This window comes from Berghia stephanieae, chromosome 13 (genome assembly GCF_034508935.2).
Source record: "Berghia stephanieae isolate SIO BIC M18660-M18661 chromosome 13, UCSD_Bste_1.3, whole genome shotgun sequence".
Lineage (NCBI taxonomy): Eukaryota > Metazoa > Mollusca > Gastropoda > Nudibranchia > Aeolidiidae > Berghia > Berghia stephanieae.
The window spans coordinates 9380931-9404207 of NC_088372.1; the positions used below are offsets into that span (position 1 = coordinate 9380931).

The following is a 23277-nucleotide window of genomic DNA, read 5'->3' on the forward strand; positions in this document are numbered from 1 at the left end:
ACCCTTTCAGTCAGCCTACAAACATCAACACAGTACTGAAACGGCGCTTCTTAAAATCTTTAATGACTTGTTATGTAATGCTGATGCTAACAATATCAATGTATTATGCCTTTTAGATCTTTCAGCTGCCCTTGACACCATTGACCATGACATTTTGTTAAGAAGACTAGAAAATACGTTCGGCATAAAAGGAATTGCCCTTAAATGGTTTACATCATATTTACAGGATCGATGGCAGACTGTCGTGGTGAATGGTGTTCAGTCAGAACAAGTTTTACTAAATTTTGGAGTGCCACAAGGCTCTGTTCTTGGCCCTGTCCTTTTTACTGTATATATGCAGCCCCTTTCTAGTGTGATATCCAGATTCAATCTGAGTTATCATTTTTATGCAGATGATACGCAAATATATGATTCAGCACCCCTTAGTAATTTACAGTTCTTAATACAACGAATTACGAGCTGTTTTAATGAGATTAAATCTTGGATGTACCACAATAAGTTAAAATTAAATGATAGTAAAACTGAGATTTTAATGTGTGGAAGACCGAGTATCCTTAAACAGGCAAATAAATCACTAATTACTCTCGGAAATAGCACAATAGAATTTTCAAATAAAGCAAAAAACCTTGGCGTCATCATTGATAAAGATCTTTCCATGACAAGCCACGTGAATAACACCATACAATCTATGTACATAGAAATGAAAAAAATAAGCAAAATTCGTAATTTAATACCGAAGCATATAACAGAACTTTTAATTAATTCCTTGGTTTTATCTAAATTGGACTATTGTAACTCCCTTTGGGCGAATTTAACTAAAGAAAAAATTAGCAAACTTCAGGTTGCTCAAAATAACGCAGCCAGGCTCATTGTATGCAATAACAAAAAATACCCGTCAGCAACTCTTCTTCTCCGTGAGTTACATTGGCTTCCTGTTGAAAAAAGAGTTGCCTATAAGATTTGTACTGTTGTCTACAAATCCCTGAGCACGAACAGTCCCTCCTATATTAAAGACCTTCTAAACATATATGTCCCCAATAGAAACTTGAGGTCAAGCAATGACCAATCAATCCTTGTCAAACCTAAGCCATTGCGTAAAATAGGTGAACAGTCTTTTCAATTTTCGGCCCCCCATTTTTGGAACTCTCTCCCATCACACGTGAGATGCTCGGATTCGTTGACAACGTTCAAATCTCGCTTAAAGTTTTATCTTTTTACGTCATAATGTTGCAATATTATTTTCATATTTTGTTGTTGTTAAATTGAATTCGTATCACGTTTCCTTCACACTTGTCTCACTGTAATATGTTTTGTTTTATATCACTGTAAAGCGCTTAGAGCCTGTGACAACGGGGTAAAGCGCTATATAAATGCCATTTATTATTATTAGTTATCATTGCGAACAGCTATCAGCCGCGTATAGCCGGATATGGGAAGACTCCACTCTGTGTTATGTAGGATATGGGGATCCAGTCTGTGTTATGTAGGATATGGGAAGACTCCAGTCTGTGTTATGTAGGATATGGGAAGACTCCACTGTGTTATGTAGGATATGGGGATCCAGTCTGTGTTATGTAGGATATGGGGATCCAGTCTGTGTTATGTAGGATATGGGAAGACTCCACTGTGTTATGTAGGATATGGGGAGACTCTAGTCTGTGTTATGTAGGATATGGAAGACTCCAGTCTGTGTTATGTAGGATATGTGGATCCAGTCTGTGTTATGTAGGATATGGGGATCCAGTCTGTGTTATGTAGGATATGGGAAGACTCCAGTCTGTGTTATGTAGGATATGGGAAGACTCCAGTCTGTGTTATGTAGGATATGGGGATCCAGTCTGTGTTATGTAGGATATGGGGATCCAGTCTGTGTTATGTAGGATATGGGGATCCAGTCTGTGTTATGTAGGATATGGGGATCCAGTCTGTGTTATGTAGGATATGGGGAGACTCCAGTCTGTGTTATGTAGGATATGGGGATCCAGTCTGTGTTATGTAGGATATGGGAAGACTCCAGTCTGTGTTATGTAGGATATGGGAAGACTCCAGTCTGTGTTATGTAGGATATGGGGATCCAGTCTGTGTTATGTAGGATATGGGGATCCAGTCTGTGTTATGTAGGATATGGGAAGACTCCAGTCTGTGTTATGTAGGATATGGGAAGACTCCACTCTGTGTTATGTAGGATATGGGGAGACTCCAGTCTGTGTTATGTAGGATATGTGGATCCAGTCTGTGTTATGTAGGATATGGGAAGACTCCACTGTGTTATGTAGGATATGGGGATCCAGTCTGTGTTATGTAGGATATGGGAAGACTCCACTGTGTTATGTAGGATATGGGGATCCAGTCTGTGTTATGTAGGATATGGGAAGACTCCACTGTGTTATGTAGGATATGGGGATCCAGTCTGTGTTATGTAGGATATGTGGATCTAGTCTGTGTTATGTAGGATATGGGAAGACTCCACTGTGTTATGTAGGATATGGGGAGACTCTAGTCTGTGTTATGTAGGATATGGGAAGACTCCAGTCTGTGTTATGTAGGATATGTGGATCCAGTCTGTGTTATGTAGGATATGGGGATCCAGTCTGTGTTATGTAGGATATGGCAAGACTCCACTCTGTGTTATGTAGGATATGGGAAGACTCCAGTCTGTGTTATGTAGGATATGGGAAGACTCCAGTCTGTGTTATGTAGGATATGGGAAGACTCCAGTCTGTGCTATGTAGGATATGGGGATCCAGTCTGTGTTATGTAGGATATGGGGATCCAGTCTGTGTTATGTAGGATATGGGAAGACTCCAGTCTGTGTTATGTAGGATATGGGAAGACTCCACTCTGTGTTATGTAGGATATGGGGATCCAGTCTGTGTTATGTAGGATATGGGGATCCAGTCTGTGTTATGTAGGATATGGGAAGACTCCACTCTGTGTTATGTAGGATATGGGAAGACTCCACTCTGTGTTATGTAGGATATGGGGATCCAGTCTGTGTTATGTAGGATATGGGAAGACTCCAGTCTGTGTTATGTAGGATATGGGAAGACTCCACTCTGTGTTATGTAGGATATGGGGAGACTCCAGTCTGTGTTATTTAGGATATGGGGATCCAGTCTGTGTTATGTAGGATATGGGGATCCACTCTGTGTTATGTAGGATATGGGAAGACTCTAGTCTGTGTTATGTAGGATATGGGAGACTCCATCTGTGTTATGATAGGAATATGGGAAGAACTCCAGTCTGTGTTATGAGGATATGGGATCCAGTCTGTTTTATGTAGGATATGGGAAGACTCCTGTCTGTGTTACGTAGGATATGGGAAGACTCCATCTGTGTTATGTAGATATGGGAAGACTCCATCTGTGTTATGTAGGATATGGGGATCCAGTCTGTAGGTTTATGTAGGATATGGGGATCCACTCTGTGTTATGTAGGATATGGGAGATCCATCTGTGTTATGTAGGATATGGGGAGACTCCAGTCTGTGTTATATAGGATATGGGGAGACTCCAGTCTGTGTTATGTAGGATATGGGGAGACTCCACTCTGTGTTATGTAGGATATGGGAAGACTCCAGTCTGTGTTATGTAGGATATGGGATCCATCTGTGTTATGTAGGATATGGGAAGACTCCAGTCTGTGTTATGTAGGATATGGGAATCCAGTCTGTGTTATGTAGGATATGGAGATCCATCTGTGTTATGTAGGATATGGGGGATCCAGTGTTGTAGTTATGAGTAGGATTATGGGGAGACTCCACATCTGTGTATGTAGTAGCATATGGGGAGACTCCAGTCTGTGTTATGTAGGATATGGGGAGACTCAGTCTGTGTTATGTAGGATATGGGGATCCAGTTACGTGTGTTATGTAGTGATATGGGAGACTCCAGTCTGTGTTATGTAGGATATGGGAGACTCCAGTCTGTGTTATGTAGGATATGGGAGACTCCACTCTGTGTTATGTAGGATATGGGAGACTCCAGTCTGTGTTATTAGATATGGATCAGTTGTGTAGTAGTATGGATCCATCTGTGTTATGTAGGATATGGGAAGACTCCAGTCTGTGTTATGTAGGATATGGGAGACTCCAGTCTGTGTTATGTAGGATATGGGAGATCCAGTCTGTGTTATGTAGGATATGGGGATCCAGTCTGTGTTATGTAGGATATGGGGAAGACTCCATCTGTGTTATGTAGGCATATGGGAGACTCCAGTCTGTGTTATGTAGGATATGGGAGACTCCAGTCTGTGTTATGTAGGATATGGGGATCCAGTCTGTGTTATGTGGTATATGGGGATCCAGTCTGTGTAATGTAGGATATGGGAAGACTCCAGTCTGTGTTATGTAGGATATGGAGAATCAGTCTGTGTTATGTAGGATATGGGGAACCAGTCTGTGTTATGTAGGATATGGGAAGACTCCATCGTTGTTATGTAGATATGGGAAGACTCCATCTGTGTTATGTAGGATATGGGAGACTCCACTCTGTGTTATGTAGGATATGGGAAGACTCCAGTCTGTGTTATGTAGGATATGGGAAGACTCCAGTCTGTGTTATGTAGGATATGGGATCTCATCTGTGTTATGTAGGATATGGGGATCCAGTCTGTGTTATGTAGGATATGGGAGAACTCCAGTCTGTGTTATGAGATATGGGGAGACCCCATCTGTGTTATGTAGATATGGGATTCCAGTCTGTGTTATGTAGGATATGGGGATCCAGTCTGTGTTATGTAGGATATGGGGAGACTCCAGTCTGTGTTATGGAGGATATGGGGAGACTCCAGTCTGTGTTATGTAGGATATGGGAAGACTCCACTCTGTGTTATGGAGGATATGGGAAGACTCCAGTCTGTGTTATGGAGGATATGGGGAGACTCCAGTCTGTGTTATGTAGGATATGGGGAGACTCCACTCTGTGTTATGTAGGATATGGGAAGACTCCAGTCTGTGTTATGGAGGATATGGGGAGACTCCAGTCTGTGTTATGTAGGATATGGGAAGACTCCACTGTGTTATGTAGGATATGGAGATCCACTCTGTGTTATGTAGGATATGTGGATCCAGTCTGTGTTATGTAGGATATGGGGATCCAGTCTGTGTTATGTAGGATATGGGGAGACTCCAGTCTGTGTTATGTAGGATATGGGGAGACTCCAGTCTGTGTTATGTAGGATATGGGGAGACTCCAGTCTGTGTTATGTAGGATATGGGAAGACTCCAGTCTGTGTTATGTAGGATATGGGAAGACTCCACTCTGTGTTATGTAGGATATGGGGATCCAGTCTGTGTTATGTAGGATATGGGAAGACTCCAGTCTGTGTTATGTAGGATATGGGGATCCAGTCTGTGTTATGTAGGATATGGGGATCCAGTCTGTGTTATGTAGGATATGGGGATCCAGTCTGTGTTATGTAGGATATGGGAAGACTCCAGTCTGTGTTATGTAGGATATGGGAAGACTCCACTCTGTGTTATGTAGGATATGGGGATCCAGTCTGCGTTATGTTGGATATGGGAAGACTCCAGTCTGTGTTATGTAGGATATGGGGATCCAGTCTGTGTTATGTAGGATATGGGGATCCAGTCTGTGTTATGTAGGATATGGGAAGACTCCAGTCTGTGTTATGTAGGATATGGGGATCCAGTCTGTATTATGTAGGATATGGGGATCCAGTCTGTGTTATGTAGGATATGGGAAGACTCCAGTCTGTGTTATGTAGGATACGGGAAGACTCCACTCTGTGTTATGTAGGATATGGGGATCCAGTCTGTGTTATGTAGGATATGGGAAGACTCCAGTCTGTGTTATGTAGGATATGGGGATCCAGTCTGTGTTATGTAGGATATGGGAAGACTCCAGTCTGTGTTATGTAGGATATGGGAAGACTCCACTCTGTGTTATGTAGGATATGGACTCCAGTCTGTGTTATGTAGGATATGGGGATCCAGTCTGTGTTATGTAGGATATGGGGATCCAGTCTGTGTTATGTAGGATATGGGAAGACTCCAGTCTGTGTTATGTAGGATATGGGAAGACTCCAGTCTGTGTTATGTAGGATATGGGAAGACTCCAGTCTGTGTTATGTAGGATATGGGGATCCAGTCTGTGTTATGTAGGATATGGGGAGACTCCACTCTGTGTTATGTAGGATATGGGAAATTTCCAGTCGGTTTTATGTAGAATATGGGAAGACTCCATTCTGTGTTATGTAGGATATGGGAAGACTCCACTCTGTGTTATGTAGGATATGGGAAGACTCCAGTCTGTGTTATGTAGGATATGGGAAGACTCCAGTCTGTGTTATGTAGGATATGGGAAGACTCCACTCTGTGTTATGTAGGATATGGGAAGACTCCACTCTGTGTTATGTAGGATATGGGGAGACTCCAGTCTGTGTTATGTAGGATATGGGAAGACTCCAGTCTGTGTTATGTAGGATATGGGAAGACTCCAGTCTGTGTTATGTAAGATATGGGAAGACTCCAGTCCTTCCCTTGGAAAAGACAAGTTATTGAAATTTCAAGTAGGCAGCTCTGCAACTGAAGGATCGGACCCGAGTAACTCTAAATAAATATTGCTTGAAGGATTGGACCAGAGTGACTCTAAATAAATATTGCTTGAAGGATTGGACCAGTGTAACTCTAAATAAATATTGCTTGAAGGATTGGACCAGAGTGACTCTAAATAAATATTGCTTGAAGGATTGGACCAGTGTAACTCTAAACAGCAACCATAAGACAAAAGATGGTTTGAAGGAATGGACCAGATTAACTCTTGAAGAAAGATGGCTTGAAGGAATGGACCAGAGTAACTCTTGAAGAAAGATGGCTTGAAGGAACTGACCAGAGTAACTCCAAACAGCAACCGTAAGACAAAAGAGAATGACATTTTTTTTGGTGGTGATAAGAGTTAAATCTGAGACTTTAGTTGTACAGTACCCGCCACCTGACTGACTGCAAGAGTGACGATCTGCAATTGGTGCCTTCCACCACTATAAAAACCTGATTTCAAACTTGTTATCTGTCTCAGCAACCTATCATGGTTTCTTGAGGTCACAAGGTCAGCAGGAAAACACTGGAATTTTATTGGCGAGCTATCTGTTAAGCTACGAACTCTATTTTCAACACAAACATATAACATAGAGACAATTGAGACATTAAGTAAGCTCCGGTATTAAGTGAATATTTAGAAAAGTGAGTGTTGCACTTTATTGGGGCTCATCTGCCGTTTTAAGGAAAAAGGCCGTATGTGGCCTCTTATTCCAAGTAAACATAGTCTTTTTCCTTAACTCTCAAGTTCATATGCATGGAAAATTGAACAAATTTGTTAGATTTTCAATGAGGATAAACTCGAGAGAGTTAAGACCGCAGTCTTGGTGGTGGTGTTTGCAGAACTTCCCTTTTGCGGCCATATGGAGGGTTTTTTACGCCTGGGTTTCAGGTTTAACTCTCAACACTGCAAACAGTTTTTATTCTCTATTGTCATCCGGCACTACTCTGCTGTTTTTTATTTCTTGTTTTTTTCATCGTAGATGTCTGTCTGCTCCACTAACGTTTCTGAGTGACACCCAAACAGGTGCCAGTCAAGTGCTTTATCAAATGGCTATTGCAGATCTGAATATATGTTAATTCAGAAAATTGAGTGGAGCAGGCACTTATGTTGATAATAACAAGAAATGAAGTGAGTAGGAAAATGCCAGAAGACAACAGAGAATAAAAATTTCGTGACGGCGATGGAGGCTCGAACTCGCAACCTTGCTGGAAGCTCAGACAGTAGAACCAGGCTCTCCCCGGCCAGGTGGAGTTGTCGCACCCGTAAGGTCATTGGTTCAACCCCTGATTGCTGCTGCAAAATTTGTGTTCTCTATTGTCTTCTGGCACTTTCCTACTCACTTCAATTCTTGGTATTACAGATCTACCCACTTGAAATTCCAAAAATTCTTAATTTTTGGGAGACAGAGATTGTAGTTGCCATAGTAAATTTCAAAAATCAACAATGTGCCCTCACAAGGATTAAATAACACTTTAAAAGCCTTAGAATTATATAGTCTGGCATCTACTTTCATTTTCCATGAGTTTTAATGACTTAGAGATGCTCATGAAAATCTGAAATTGGAGCCAAAATTTCGTGATTCTACGAATTTTTCTTAATATTGTCACGTCTGGTATTGGCGATTTTAATCATATTTGAGTGTTTTTCATTTTAATTTTAGAATTAAAAAAGAACAAAAAACTTTTTTTTTCCTCCAATGCCTTGCTGTATTTATGACTTGTGGCTTATCTGTACCAGATTGTGTCTGTTGTGCGGGCCAAGCTGTCAAACTGGACTGGTAAGCTGTATGCAAGAATGAGATGTGTTGTTTTGTTTTTTTAAACTATGCCCTTTCGCAACGGCACCATTAGATCCTGTCGTCTTGACACTCCATGAAGGAATATAGATAACCTATCAAACAAGATGTCTGATATCAACGGGAATCACCCATGTTGTCAAAAGGAAAAAAAACGAAAGTTCCTGAAATGGGGCACGAACCTGGGACCTTGCGGATCACAGTGGAATGTCTTAACCTCTCCACCACCTTGCCCACATGAGATGTTTAGATGTGTAAAATGTGTGATCTGCAGTGTGTACCTAATTGAATGTTCATATTAGAGATAAAGTGTGTTGGATAAGAAATAGAGGTGTTGGATTACAGATAGAGTGTGTTGCTGATGTTGGTACACAGTGCCAACAACAAAAAATGCGACAGTGTTCATATAGTGCAATAACCCCGAAAAAATCTTAAATTGCTTTCCAAAGTTGCCCAATAATGCAGCAAAACCTGTCACGTATGATGAAACATGACGCCTGTAGGACACATTTGCAATTTTATTTTTCCCCCACAAAGGCATCACTATCATCGTTCAGATACCCATTTGACACCTGAGTCTGGTGAGAGAATTTCAATAAAGAGTTGTTTTTTTTCCAATGACTCAAATTTGTAATTATGTACCACCCATCGTGGGACTCAATCTATAGACTTACCAGTTAGAAGACAAGTTTGATACCTCAAGACCACAAACTGCACAAAATTTATGATTGTTCATTATGCTTTCATTGTTGTTTTGTTGTTGGCTGAAGAAGTGTTTTGAACCTGAAAATTTCCATGTTTGGTTTGCATTGCGGCAGCAAAATTTGCAATTTTTTGCAAATTTTTGCAAATTTTCGAGATTTTGCCCAAAAAAATAAAAAAATAAAAAAAAGTTTTTAATTTAGTGGGGGCCAGTGATGATAATCTTCCGCGGATTTTTTCATAAATGTTCCGTTGTTTTTGTCATGTCAAACATTTTCTGCTAAGTGGTTGTTCATGAAAAATAAATATGCCTTCTATCATTTTTGACACCTCTGCTCAGTTGCATGAATTTTGGTGACACTCCTTTATTTATGACGTTAGTCTAGACACACTGGCGCCAAATGTCAAAAGTAGTACAAGACACATGGTGGCCATGGATGAGAAGATGATCGAAAGGGAAGTGGGTGGAGCAAATGTTTAAGCTGTAGCATGATAGTACATTTGGCGGTTTTATAAGTTTTATAAGCCTGTCTTCTTTTTTCTTCCTTTTTGATTTTTTTGTTTTGTTTTTGTTTGATTGTTCTGAATTTGTTAATAGTATTCAATACAACTTGTGTCTAATTATAAAACAATTTTTTTAAAATAAATTCATCAATTCTCTCTCTCTCTCTCTCTCTCTCTCTCTCTCTCTCTCTCTCTCTCTCTCTCTCTCTCTCTCTCTCTCTCTCTCTCTCTCTCCCTCTCTCTCTCTCTCTCTCTCTCTCTCTCTCTCTCTCTCTCTCTCTCTCTCTCTCTCTCTCTCAGCCACCCTTCAATCTTCATATTATGTTTATAGATATCATTTGGTAATAGAGAGATAATAAGTTAGGCTGGGGGACCTGTGCTTGTGTCAGGATGAAACAGATAATCTCAAAATAAGTACACTGATAGCATGTTCTTCCTTTTTCTTGGGTACTTTAATTGTAATTCTAGAACTTTTCAGAAGATCCCCCCATTTTCTTCCATTTTACTGGCGCTGCTATGACCTTACATTTGTTGCAAACGCCGTGCAACCCTTAAAAACAAACAAATATCTTTCTCTTTCATGAACGAATTATGGGTTTTTAGGAAAATTAATCGCAACTTTTTGCTAAATTTTTGCAAATTTTGCTGTTTTTAGCTTGCAAAATGTCCACCTCTAGTAGCTTAGTATCACTTTGACCGTTGTTCGAGCTTTCATCTTCCTTTTCCTTGTCCCAGGCTTTCAGCTTTCAGTTGATCCACGGATGGGAGAGAAAATATCTGTAGATGTGGATCCAACTTACACCGTAGCAAGGCTGAAATCTCTAATACAAGCCAAACTAGGTGTCAGCCCACGCTTTCAGGTCTTGACCTTTGGTACAACGACAGCTGTGGATGATGACGACACTCTGGATGACCTTGGAGTTGATGAAAGTTCTGAAATCGGACTCACTGTCAGAGGTAGGGGTATTTTTCTATTTTCATTTAGAAATATCACATCTGACATTTGTAAACAGGAGCAGCTTCTAATGGTGCTCACACTCCTATATACTATGTTATGACGCTGGATCCAATCAGCAGCAGCTTCCAATGGTGCTCACACTACCATGTTATGATGATCGACCCAATCAGCAGCAGCTTCTAATGGTGCTCACACTACTATGTAATGACGCTGGATCCAATCAGCAGCAGCTTCTAATGGTGCTCACACTACTATGTTATGGCGATCGACCCAACCAGCAAATTCCGTACCGCACTCGTGCACCATCGCAAACCCACCCGGAAGCTTCATCACAACACACCATTCAACTAGATTATCTGCAGTTTAGGGATCGTTACCACAACGGGTACATATTGGACAGGCGGTAAGTCTCCACTGATGAAGCGAATTTGCCATTAGGCAGGTTCTCGACCGAAGCCGATTGGCTGCCACCCAATGTCTCCTCTTACTGGTGAAAAAGCCTGGCAACTTAGAGGAGGCCATGTCCCCGCCCCCTCGAGGGATTGAATTCGTCCAAACCGACTTCCATCTTGTATATGCATCTCTATATGAAGTAAGAGAATCTACATACACAGCCAGTCTAATATGGTAAAGTATCATGGTGCTCTAGACGCTAATAATTGAAGTTATAGCCAGACAATTGGAGGCATGGGCTAGATTTTAGGAGTTATTTAAAATAAATTTTTAAAAAATAAAATTCCCTTATTCATCCCCATGGGAAAATTTGTCTCTAGGGTCTATTCCAAGGGAAGACTGGAATAACCCAGACATCAGCAACAATGCAGCACCGCATTTTGAGCTAGGGCAAGGTGACTTGCTCAAGGCCACACAGTACATCGGCAGGTGATCAAACTCTGTACCTATCGGGTACGAAGCAAAGACCATACTTTGGAGCCAGGCTGCCCCCTTTTGAGTAGGGAATAGGATTTCTTCAACTAGCAGGAAATTAATCTTTTTTAATTTACTTTTTTTTTTGGCACTATTTTGAGGGCATGGATGACATTTTAGAATTTAATGTAAAACCAAAACCCTTACCAGTTCTTGAAACTGTTCCACGTTTTACATTCCAAGATTTTTATACAGAGAAGACGAACCGAATATTCTTTTGTCATCAGCCTGGTTTTTTAGTAGAGTATCTATGAGGTTTTTTTTTGGGGGGGGGGGGGGGTTGTTGAAGACGGGTTTTCAGCCTGAAACATTCCGTGTTTGGTATTTTGCTCTTTTTCAAAGCTGTTTTTTAAATTTTTGTTGCAAAATTGTTGAGTTATCACTGAGATTTTTCCCTCTCCCAGAAATGTATGTTTGGATTTCCCAAGGGAAAGGAAAGAAAATAACTGTTGATGTCAAGCCGACTCACAGCATTGCCATGCTGAAATCCCTGATAAAGGCCAGGACAGGGGTCAGCCCATTCTATCACAGGTTGACATTTAGCAATTCAGCATTGACCGATGATGATAAAACTCTGGAGAACTTGCAAATTGATGACGGTTCTGAAATAGTCCTCACTGTAAAAGGTACCATTTTGTTTCATGTCAGCCTGATTTCACATGAGCTGCCAACTCCTCTGTTTTTCTGTGATTTTCCCCATTTGTATCAAGTCTTCAATTAGATACTCCTCAAAAGGTTTTTTTCTATCTCTTTTTTTTTTTTGGTAGAAATATCATATCTTTGTTTGGGTATTTGGTCTTGTGATATGAGACTCGCTTTCAATGCATAGTTGAGTCCTTAGGAAAGGATCTTTACTCATATTCTCTCACCATACTCAGGTGTAAAATGACTACCTGGCCATTAGCAGAGCTCTCTGTCGGAAAAAATTGTAATATTGCCTAAAAGGTGTCAGGTCTCGTTCTACATGTTACGTGTTGCTGTTGGTCTGGGACCCTATGTAAAGCACTTTGATCTCTGTGGATATACTTATAGTGGACTGTATTACAATTTAGCTAATAATATGGCAAAGTGGCAACTCACTTCTAAACACACACACACACACACACACACACACACACACACACACACACACACACACACACACACCTACTTAAAGAATGTGTCTTGAGAAATTTGGTTGCTATATTTAAAGTGGTTTGAGAGACAATTCAAACAACACGATTTTAAACGTTAAGAAATGAAGTGAGTAGGAAAGTGCCAGAAGACAACAGAGAATAAAAATTTTGCAGCGGCGATGGGGGCTCGAATCTGTGACCCTACTGGTACGACAACCCCGCCTGGCAGGGGAGATCGTGACTCTACCGTGTGAGCTATCCACGGTCAGTAAGGTCGCGGGTTTGAGACCCTATCGCCGCCGCGAAATTTTTATTCTCTGTTGTCTTCTGGTACTTTCCTACTCACTTTATTTCTTGTTTTTATCCACATAAGTGCCTGCTTCACTCATTTTTCTGATTTTAATGTTGTAGTGCATCCAATATTATCGTGGGCAAATACCTGCAATTTCCAATGTTTCTTACTGTTTGTTGGAACCAGATTCGAGTTTTTAAAACTTGTACTTCTGGCCTGTGTTAAAAATCCGGATTTTCAAAACTGAAATCCTGTTTTACATATTGCCAGTTGACTGTAGAATTTCTCTGCTATTAACTACGTCCCCTCCGCCCCTGCCCAATAAACATGTGTTTGTCTTCCTTCAGAATCTGTATGGGACGTTATTGTTACTACAGAGTATGGACAAAAGACAAAGGTCGGTGTCACCTTTAAGACAGATGTGTTAACAACAATCCACATGAGTCATCACCAAATGGGGATTCCCCTAAACAGCCACAAAGCCCTGGCCTTCAATAATCAAGTCCTGGATGAGACAAAACTGTTGGTGGAATATGGAATCAAGCATGACTCCAAACTTACTTTGTTGGTGGATGCAGTTATGGCAAAGTCCAGAGAGCAAGGTTGGTATAAGTTTTACTCTGAGAGTGACAATATTGAAGGCAGAAGAATGCGGAGTTGATGAAATTGTATTTTTTATCATTTTTTTCTTGAATGCTGCTTTCCATTAAGTCTCTAATGGTCTCAGTAGGAACCAGGATGGCCCCAGTAGGATCCAGGATGACCTCAATAGGAACCAAGATAGGCCCCAGTAGGAGCCATGATAGCCCCAGTAGGAACCAGGATTGCCTCAGTAGGAACCAGGATGGCTTCAGTAGGAACTGAAATGTCCTCAGTACGAATAGGGATGGCCTCAGTAGGAACCAGGATGGCCTCAATAAGAACTGTAATGGCCTCAGTAGGAATAGGGTTGGCCTCAGTAGGAATAGAGATGGCCTCAGTAGTAATAGGGATGGCCTCAGTGGGAACCAAGATAGGCCCCAGTAGGAACCAGGATGGCCTCAGTAGGAGCCAGGATAGCCCCAGTAGGAACCAGGATGGCCACAGGAGGAACCAAGACGGTCCCCGCATTTTGTCATCTTTGTGTAATATTTATGACACACTACAACTGGCATTACAGTGGTGCCAACCTTACATAAAAAATGCGTATTCTTCCACATTTTCCTTCATTGTACACACTTTGCTAGGGACCATACACATTAATTTTTTATTACTTAAGCATTTTTAACATTCATACACTCTTTTAGCGTGCTTAAACTCTTTATTCTGTTTTGTTTACCGGGAAGTTCAATACAATATTTGGCTGGGCCATATCAGATTTTACATGGATTCTGGAATATGATGCTATATGAGGCTGAAAAGTCTTGATGCCTCACTGGTATTTACAAAACTATATATAAAATATACGAAACTGACAAAGGTATCAAAACAGAGCTTAGTTCATTTCCTTTCTGATTATCAATTTAAATTTTGACATAGTCACTGTTCTCATCCACACAGAGCTGCCTATGATGAACCAGCTGTTGCATCGCATCGAAGAGATACTGATGTGACTCACTTTAACACCATCGAGTCACATCTGCCTGCACCTCACTGACAAAATTTGCCCCCTTGATGTGTCTTTTTAAGTCTTGAGAAAATGAAGAAGTCACTTCTGAACTCTAAGGGGGGGGGGGGTGTTCAACGACTTCAAGAAAACTTCCTCTTTCAATCCGATCATGAATTTGTGTGAGCATTCTCTGTATTCAACGGGCACATTCCTGTCTGAAGCCAGGATTTATAAAACAGCATATTGAACTATTCCCTGTGAAATTCCAAAACTGCACAAAGTCTGATTGTATTATCCACGATTTGCTTGGATAACATTGTCAATTTTCTTTATGATTCGCTGTGAACGATGCTGCTTTTGAATGGTCTCTGTAAAGGTAGTCAATATTGTTATTGAAATTATTTTTTACACACGAGGTACCATAAACATTAATGTTTACGGGTCACTGCTGTTTATTTCTTTATAAAATCGGATCACCTAGTTATACTGCTGGAACCCAGCAAGTGACTGACAACAGCAGATGCATGCTGTAAAATAGGCTACCTGGACGGGGATTCCCCTTTTTGAGGGTTAAGACGCAAAGTATTGCATTTTCGTGATGTAATATAACACCATATCTAGATGACCACTTACATTACAATATATACTACTTTCACTTGTTATGTTGGTTCTTTTTTCGTTTTATTGTGATTATTCTGATAGTTTTTATAAGCAATTTAAAATCCCTACTATTTTAAAATATTTTTTTTGTTGTGCGGACATTAAAAAATTCAAATCTTTAAAATCAGACGTTGGATTCCGAAACTAATTAATGCTTTGTCCAGTCTTAATATTATTACACACAGTAAAACATTCATTTTCTGATTCAACACATTTTAACTACGTTTTTAATAGTCATAAATGTAATGGGCTGGATGGACATAAGGTGTGTTCTCTTCATTTGTATTTTGTATTGTATTTAAAAGATATGGAGATAAGTGGATTAAACAATTTAACACACTCCTAAAGAACATATAAAGTAATATATTGTGTGTGTAGGTTTTACTTCACTATTCCACATAGAAACAAAAACCACCGTCATTACACCAAACAACAACACCATCACAGTGACGTAGTAGATAATAGAAGCAATGATTATGGTAGAAAAAGGCATTCTCTCTCTCTCTCTCTCTCTCTCTCTCTCTCTCTCTCTCTCTCTCTCTCTTTATCTCTCTCTCTCTCTCTCTTTCTCTCTCTCTCTCTCTCTCTCTCTCTCTCTCTCTCTCTCTCTCTCTCTCTCTCTCTCTCTCTCTCTCTCTCTCTCTCTCTCACACATACACACATACATTCTGCATATACACACATACAAACGTAAAAGACAGGCTAAGAGAAATGCATCACATTCACACTACACCTAATTCGTATCACTGACAACAACGATTTAACATCAACTGTTAGTACTTACTTACTTACTTACTTACTTATCCGAACCAGCGACCACCTGAGCTCTAGCCCTTCGGTCTTGTGCCATGACGTAGAAGTTAGATGTCTTTTGTAGTTGTTCCATGTGACTATAAAGTGTGTTACTGATGCTTGGATTTGGTGGGAGGAATGTGCATCTCAGGTCTTCAAGAGGTTGACATTCAAGCAAGTGGTATGTTACTGTTTCATTGGGGTGTTGACATAGGGGGCAGGAAGGGGATGTGTCTTTTGTAATTTTGCTTAAATGGTTGTTGAGCGGTATGTGTTGTGTTCTTAGTTGAAAGATGATGCTTTGCTGGTGTCTTCTGAGCTTATTTAGGCAATCAGTCTTTACAGGAGTGGTCATATGGGAAAACATACATCTACCCGTGGTGCTCATTGCCCAACTGTTCATCCATTCTTCTCTCTTATTTGTTTTGATTATTTGTTTCGCTGTGTCTAAGGAAACTGGAATTGATGGTTGTAAAAGTGTTGATCCGAGTCTGGCCAGTCTAACTGCATTGTCATTTCCTGGTATATTTGAATGTCCCGGTATCCACTGGAGAGATAAGTCTACTCTGTGTGTTGTAAGGAATTCATCTAGTTGAGATCTTAAACTATTGAAGGTTGAGGAGAGTTTATCTAAATCGAGAGCTTGGAGAACCGATTTGGAGTCTGTGAAGATGACAGTGTTTTGAAGTTTTGAAGGGTTTAGCTGGAAAACAGAAGAGAGGTGTCGCAGTGAGGCTTCTATTGCAACTGCCTCTGCCTCGTAGTTTGAGCAGGAGCTTCCGCAAGAATTGTGGATTTTATCACAGGTTTTATCTGGGTATTTTACTACAAACCCATACCCAGCATTTTTAGTTCCTTTGTGGGCAGATCCATCTGTGTAAACATGTATCCAGTTGTCTGGGTATTCTTGTATTGTCTTCATTGCTAATGTTTGTATATCTGATTTGTTTTTATTTCTTGTTGTTTCTTCTACGAGGTTAGTCTTTATTTTTGGAAGTTTTAGTTCGGCGTATGGAGGTTTTTGACTGATTAAAATAGATTTTTCTCTGTTTTCTGGGAGTCTGTGTCTTTCATTCAAGTTGTTAGCAATGTGTAGCAGGGATTTTTGTTTTAATCTTGTTCTTGGTTTCCATTTCTCTGCCAGAATTCTGTTTGGATGGTTTTCCTCTTTTCGTTTGTATCTTTCAACCATTTCAAGCACTGCTGATTCTCTGCGAAGTCCAAGTGGTTCCACATTAGTATGTATTTCACATGCTGCTGTGGGTGTCAATCTCAGGGCACCGGAGATGAAGCGAAGGGCTTGGTTTTGTACTCTGTCCAAGGTTTTGTGTGTGTTTTTACTACCTACATTTTGGAGGGCTAAATTGTAGTCCATGACGGAACGCACATAGCCTAAATAGAGTTGTCGAAGCGAGTTTTTGTCTGCTCCCCAATTAGTACTGGTTAGTCGTTTTAGTAACTGGAGTCTCTTTGTGGCTTTGATTTTTACATTCTGAGTGTGTTTGTTCAGAGATAGTCGTCTGTCTAACTGTATGCCCAAATATGTGGGGTTTTCTTCTTTCGCGAGTCGATGGCCTTGGATGGAGAGTGTTATTTCTTTCTTGGAAACAGGATGGCTCTTAGTAAATATAGAGTAGACTGTTTTATTGCAATTAACTTTTAATTTCCATTTATCACAGAAGGTGTTAAAGCTTTCTAAATCTTCATTTATTCTATTGGAGGCTATTGGTAGGTGCTTCGTAGTATACCACATAACTAAATCGTCAGCATATAGGGCCTTTTCTGTCTGTAATACTTCTGGTAGATCATTTATAAAAATAACAAAGAGAGTACAGCTGAGGCAGGATCCTTGTGGGAGACCTTCCTCTAATACTTCTCTGTTTGACAGTCCGTTATTAATTTTTGTTTGGATTGTTCTGTTACTGAGAAATTGTTTAATCCAGAAGTAGAGATTTCCATCAATTCCGTAGTCCATCATTTTTGATAACAACCCTTTCCTCCATACTTTGTCATAGGCTTGTTGGAGATCAACAAAAACCGCAACTGTATGTTTTCCATCTTGAAAGCCATCAATTATTTTTTGACTTAATCTAAACAATTGATCTTCTGTTCTTTGCCCTACCTAAAGCCTGCCTGATATTTATTTAGTAGGCCACATGTCTCCAGCCACCAGTATAATCGGTTATTTACCATTCTCTCAGCGATCTTTCCAACACATGAGGTGAGAGATATTGGTCGGTAACTTTTCGTTTCGTCGGGTGGTTTATCTTTCTTTAAGATTGGAATTATAATAGCATTTTTCCATCCCCTTGGTACTATTCCTGTCTCCCATGTTAGATTTATAAGTTTGAGAAGCATCTGTTTACTTCTCACGCTAAGATGCAAGAGCATTTCATTGTGTATCTTATCTGGTCCAGGGGATTTCCTTAACTTGAGTTTTTTCATAGCTCTGTGAAGTTCTGACATGGTAAAGCCCTCTTTGAACAGGTATGAGATAGCTTTTGGGGCCTTTTCTTGATGTTTAAGGTCTTTAATCAATTTTTTGTCCTTTTCACTTCTTTTTGATGCCTTGTTTACTGAAGCAAAATGTTTGTTGAAGATCATGGCTTTTTTTTGGTCATCTACGATTGTTCCTTCTGTAGTTTTCATGGGCTTTGGGTTGGTTTTCGGGGTTTCATTGTTAAGATTATTAAGTAAGGCCCATGCTTTTTTCCCATTTTGATTGAGGTCAATATTAGCGCATGTGTCTGCCCATTTCTTGCTTTTAGCGTTGTTAATAGTTCTTTTGACAATTGCCGATGCTTTATTGTACTCAATCTTGTTTTTAATGGTTTTGTTTTCCTCTAAGTTTTTCCTTGTTTCCTTTCTTGCATTTACTGCTTTTTCAATTTCTTTGCTCCAGAAGGGTTTGTAATTCTGTCGACTACCTCTTCGAATTCCTGCTTTTGCAGCTGCAAGAATGGCTTTGGTGAGGGCTTCGTTTAAATGTTCTACACTTGATGTATCTGTAATTTTTGGAAGCTGGTTATCTAATGTTGCTGTGAAAACATCCCAGTTTGCTTTCTTGAAATTCCATTTGGATTTCCAACAGTTAGTACAGATAGTATTCCACAAAGTAGGCAAGTTTGACTGGGGAAAAGAAGAAGAGGTGGAGGGGGGGGGGAGTACTCAAACATAGCCAAGATAGAGAAAATGATAGTGGCACCTCCTAGGAATTAAGAGAGATTCAGACATTATTCTCAATATTCACAATATAAAAGTAGTGCATCTGGTGAATAAAACCTTCCCACACCAATCAACAGAGACATGAATGAAACAAACCCATTCATTTCATATTTCTTAAATCAGTAACAGATGTGTCTTTAAGAACTATCATTGTAGGGCTACTTGCAGAGAGAGAGAGTGTGTGTATATATATATATATATATATATATATATATATATATATATTATATATATATATATATATATATATATGTTCCTGCTGTACTACAATAAGTATGACTTCTCTCCTTTACCATATTCGTGGGAACTTTTAATGATAAAACTGTAGAATTGGTGTAGTAAAGTGTTCCATGGTCAGTGGGGAGTCCAGGAAATGATTACGACATCGACATTGTTTACATTGTGTAACTGGTCCAAATTCATCACCCATGATAGCCTAGACATCTCATAGACTGCTAGATATTCCCAGTGAAATTTGATACCCCACCCCTACACTTGTTACATATTTGTTGAACTGAATTAACATTAGTGCAACAGAAAGTATACGGTTTGTACTATGTACTATTGTGAATAATAATAAACTGCAACGTCTGATTGTTGTAGGGATTCCAGAAACATTTGATTTAAATGATAAATCTAGTGAAAATGTGAGTCTACTTTGCTGTCTTCCTGAGAAAGAAATATACTGATGATATCTATGATATTTAGTCCATTGTGTGAGGAGGATTTCTATCTATGAGTGGTATAGGTTTACATTTAAGATAATTGTCGCTTGGCTATGCCATTATTTATCAGACCAATTAGACTACTCGCTTCACTGACTGCAGGCACGTGCCATACCAGAGCGCAGAGAGAAGGAGAGTAGTGACCTCTTGACCTAGCATCTCAACTAAGTGATCCGCTGGTAAACCACTGTGGGGTGCACATCCCTCTGCTGTAAGGAAATCAATGACAGCCTGCTCAATGCATAATTCCTTTTCAGTGATATCTTGGACAGACACGTTGGAAGGTGGGTCCTTTCAATCAAGATAATTTTAAAACATACAAATAGCACACAAAAGCACCGCACACAAACCTCGACACACAAACACCTCATACAAACAGCATACGCAAACAACACACAATCACCGCACACAAACACCAGATACAAACACCTCATACAAACAACACATACAAACACCACACACAACAACACACAAAAACAACACACAGAAACACCACACAGAAATATCACATACAAACACCACATACAAACAACACACAGAAATACCTCATACAAACAACACACAGAAACACATACAAACAACGCACACAAACATCTCCTACAAACAACGCACACAAACATCTCATACAAACAACACACACAAACACCTCATACAAACAACACACACAAACATCTCATACAAACAACATACACAAACACCACACACAAAGACAGTGCACAAAAAAATTCCTGTCATAAACTCAACAGAAGACAAAACAAGCAAGAAGACATGATTCCAGCCAGAATAAACATAAGGCAAACCTCTTTCTTTCCTTGTCATATCTCTGTGGAATATGATAATCATTTTTGTAATATGTTTACAGGAATGAGAATTCTGGTTGCTGGTCATCAACTGAATGTTTATCCTTCAACTTCTGTACTCCAAGTGAGATGTCTTGTTCAACCACAATCTGAGTCGCACCCTGATTTGGTCCAGGTCTGTTTCAAGGGGAATGGCCTAATCTACAACAAAAAGTTATCTGACCACGGCATCACAGATCTATGCTGTATTGAATTGTCGTCTAGAACAAGTAAGTCCTTTATTATTGAGTACAGTGTATTCATTAATTCCTGATATCCCTATCACATGTCTCACCAAAATGTTTTTTTTTTCTTTCCAATGTTTTAGTTCTGATCCATTATGTCATCTGGTATTATGTCCTACCGGGCAGATGAAGAAAATTGAACCTTAATTCAAGGTTGTACAGCTGGGTGGGCATCCTGACCTCCCATAGTGGGCAGGGGAGGTTCTTACTGTGTCTTCTTACCACTATATCTGTTTTCAAATTGCTTTCTGTCTTTGTCTTAGAATGAGATTACTTGGTTTTGTCCTGGCCCTGGCCGGAAACCCTGGCTGAAAGAGAAACAGTCAAATGTATTTTTAGTTTCGGGAGATGATATTTTTTTTTCCTTGTAAACCATCTCTCTGTTATGCACTTTATTATGTTTTGTTTACATATTATATATGATTTGTAAACATTTGAGTGTATTCCTTTTAGTGGGGACCTGTGCTTGTGTCTGGATGAGTCTTTTAGGTGATCTCAAACGAAGTACTTTGATAGTGTGCTCTTGGAATCAACATCTGTTTCCTATTTGAACCAATTCCCCTTTATCTTCCCTATTCTTGGGTGCTTTAATTGCAATTCTAGAACTTTTTACTTTCCCATTATCTTCCTTTTTTACTGGGCTGATATGACCTTAATGTGTTGCAAGCGCCGTGAAACTCTCAAAAACGAACAAGGTTGTACAGCAGCATTGAGAACTTATTTGTAACGTTCCATATTCCAAACGAAGAGTTAATAATAATAATAATAATAATAATAGATCTTTATTGTCCATAAATATGGCAAGTTGTCATTTAGTTACACTTGTTATAATGTTAAACGATAACTGTAAGATTAAAGTTAAAGAATACTATGTAAATACAAGAAAAGCTGTAGTAATTATAATGAAGTATTTTAATCAAAAAGGTAGTAACACCAAAAACACAATTTATAATTAGTGTACACTCCAGCACGGTTTCTTCGAACTCGTCGGGACATGCGAAAAAGTTCGAGGAAACTGTGCATTGCCAAAACAACTTGATGGAGAGGGTGAGGCTCAACGGTATGGTCTTAGCTTCGAACCCGAAATATACCTAGTTGGAATATTCATCGCATTATGTTGCCTTCAACTCTCCAAGGCTCATTTGGGGCGCTGAACTTCGGTTGACACAATCCTTGTAATAGATCCTAAGACCTAAGGTCCAGTCCTTTTTGTACTTTCCACTTCCCCTGTTGCGAGAATCTTAGAGCAACATTCTCTCGCTTACCATATGTACGCCGACGATACCCAGATATATAGCATGTGTTTGCAATCCGATATAGTTTCAAAGATAACTGTTTACGAACAATGCATCAACCATGTGATGAGATGGATGTCTGCAAATAGATTAAAATTAAATGGCGACAAGACTGAAGCCTTATTCATTGCTAGTTCAAATAATAAGACAGATCCATTTACACTGTCACTGACAATCAACGATAATAACAAAATACAACTCACAACATCAGCAAAAAATCTCTGCATCACCTTAGAGAGTGATCTGTCTATGAACAAACATATTAACAATGTGAGAACAAGTGCTATCTGCATTCTAAGAAATATCAGAACAATCAGACCATTTATTAATAGGGAAACTTGCAACAAATTGGTCACATCTTTGATATTCCCGAAAATGGACTACTGCAATGCACTGTTTGTTGGTCTCACAAAGGACAAAATAAACAAACTCCAGAAAATACAGAACATGGCAGCCCGCGTTGTACTGCAGAAAGACAGGAAAACTGCAGCTCCCGAATTACTACAGCAGCTGCATTGGCTGCCAGTGGACCAGCAGATTAAATATAAATCTTCAACTATTGTTTTCAAATGCCTGGAGGGCTCGTCACCAGCATATCTCTCAAACCTCGTTGAACGGTATAACCCACAGCGATCGCTTCGATCAACGAACGACCTCAAATTGAAAACACCCCGCTGTCGAGTGAAGGCTGGTGAACGCGCCTTTCAGCATTCTGGTCCAAGGTTGTGGAATTTACTACCACTAGAGATACGTTCTTCGTCTTCACTAGAGGAATTCAAGCGTCGATTGAAGACATTCTTATTCCGACAGGCTTTCTTTTGATTATGTATAATTAGCGTTGTTCGTGTACTGTGTTAGGGCTTAATGATTAAGTTAATCTATGTTATGCGCCCAGAGCCCTCCTGATGAAGGGATGTTTGGCGCACTATAAATCTATACCATTATTAAGACAAATCTCCGCTTAAGGGAGCTTTATTATTATTGCCTATATTGAGGGAAATAACTTTATACATAACATGTTACAAGAAGTTGGTGTATGTGTGTTTGTGTGTGTG

The 23277-nt window shown here is 39.7% G+C and overlaps 1 protein-coding gene across 2 annotated transcripts in view; it reads left to right on the forward strand.

Annotated features, from left to right (window-relative positions):
- LOC144959069 (polyubiquitin-like) overlaps window positions 1–23277 on the forward strand; it is a 58977-nt gene that overhangs the window by 17480 nt on the left and 18220 nt on the right. For both annotated transcript variants that reach the window (XM_078891440.1, XM_078891441.1), the window contains exons 6-10: window positions 8298–8337; window positions 10297–10518; window positions 11851–12072; window positions 13201–13455; window positions 20706–20912. In XM_078891440.1, coding sequence (XP_078747566.1) covers window positions 8298–8337; window positions 10297–10518; window positions 11851–12072; window positions 13201–13455; window positions 20706–20912 — 946 coding nt within the window. The remainder of the gene's footprint in view (window positions 1–8297; window positions 8338–10296; window positions 10519–11850; window positions 12073–13200; window positions 13456–20705; window positions 20913–23277) is intronic.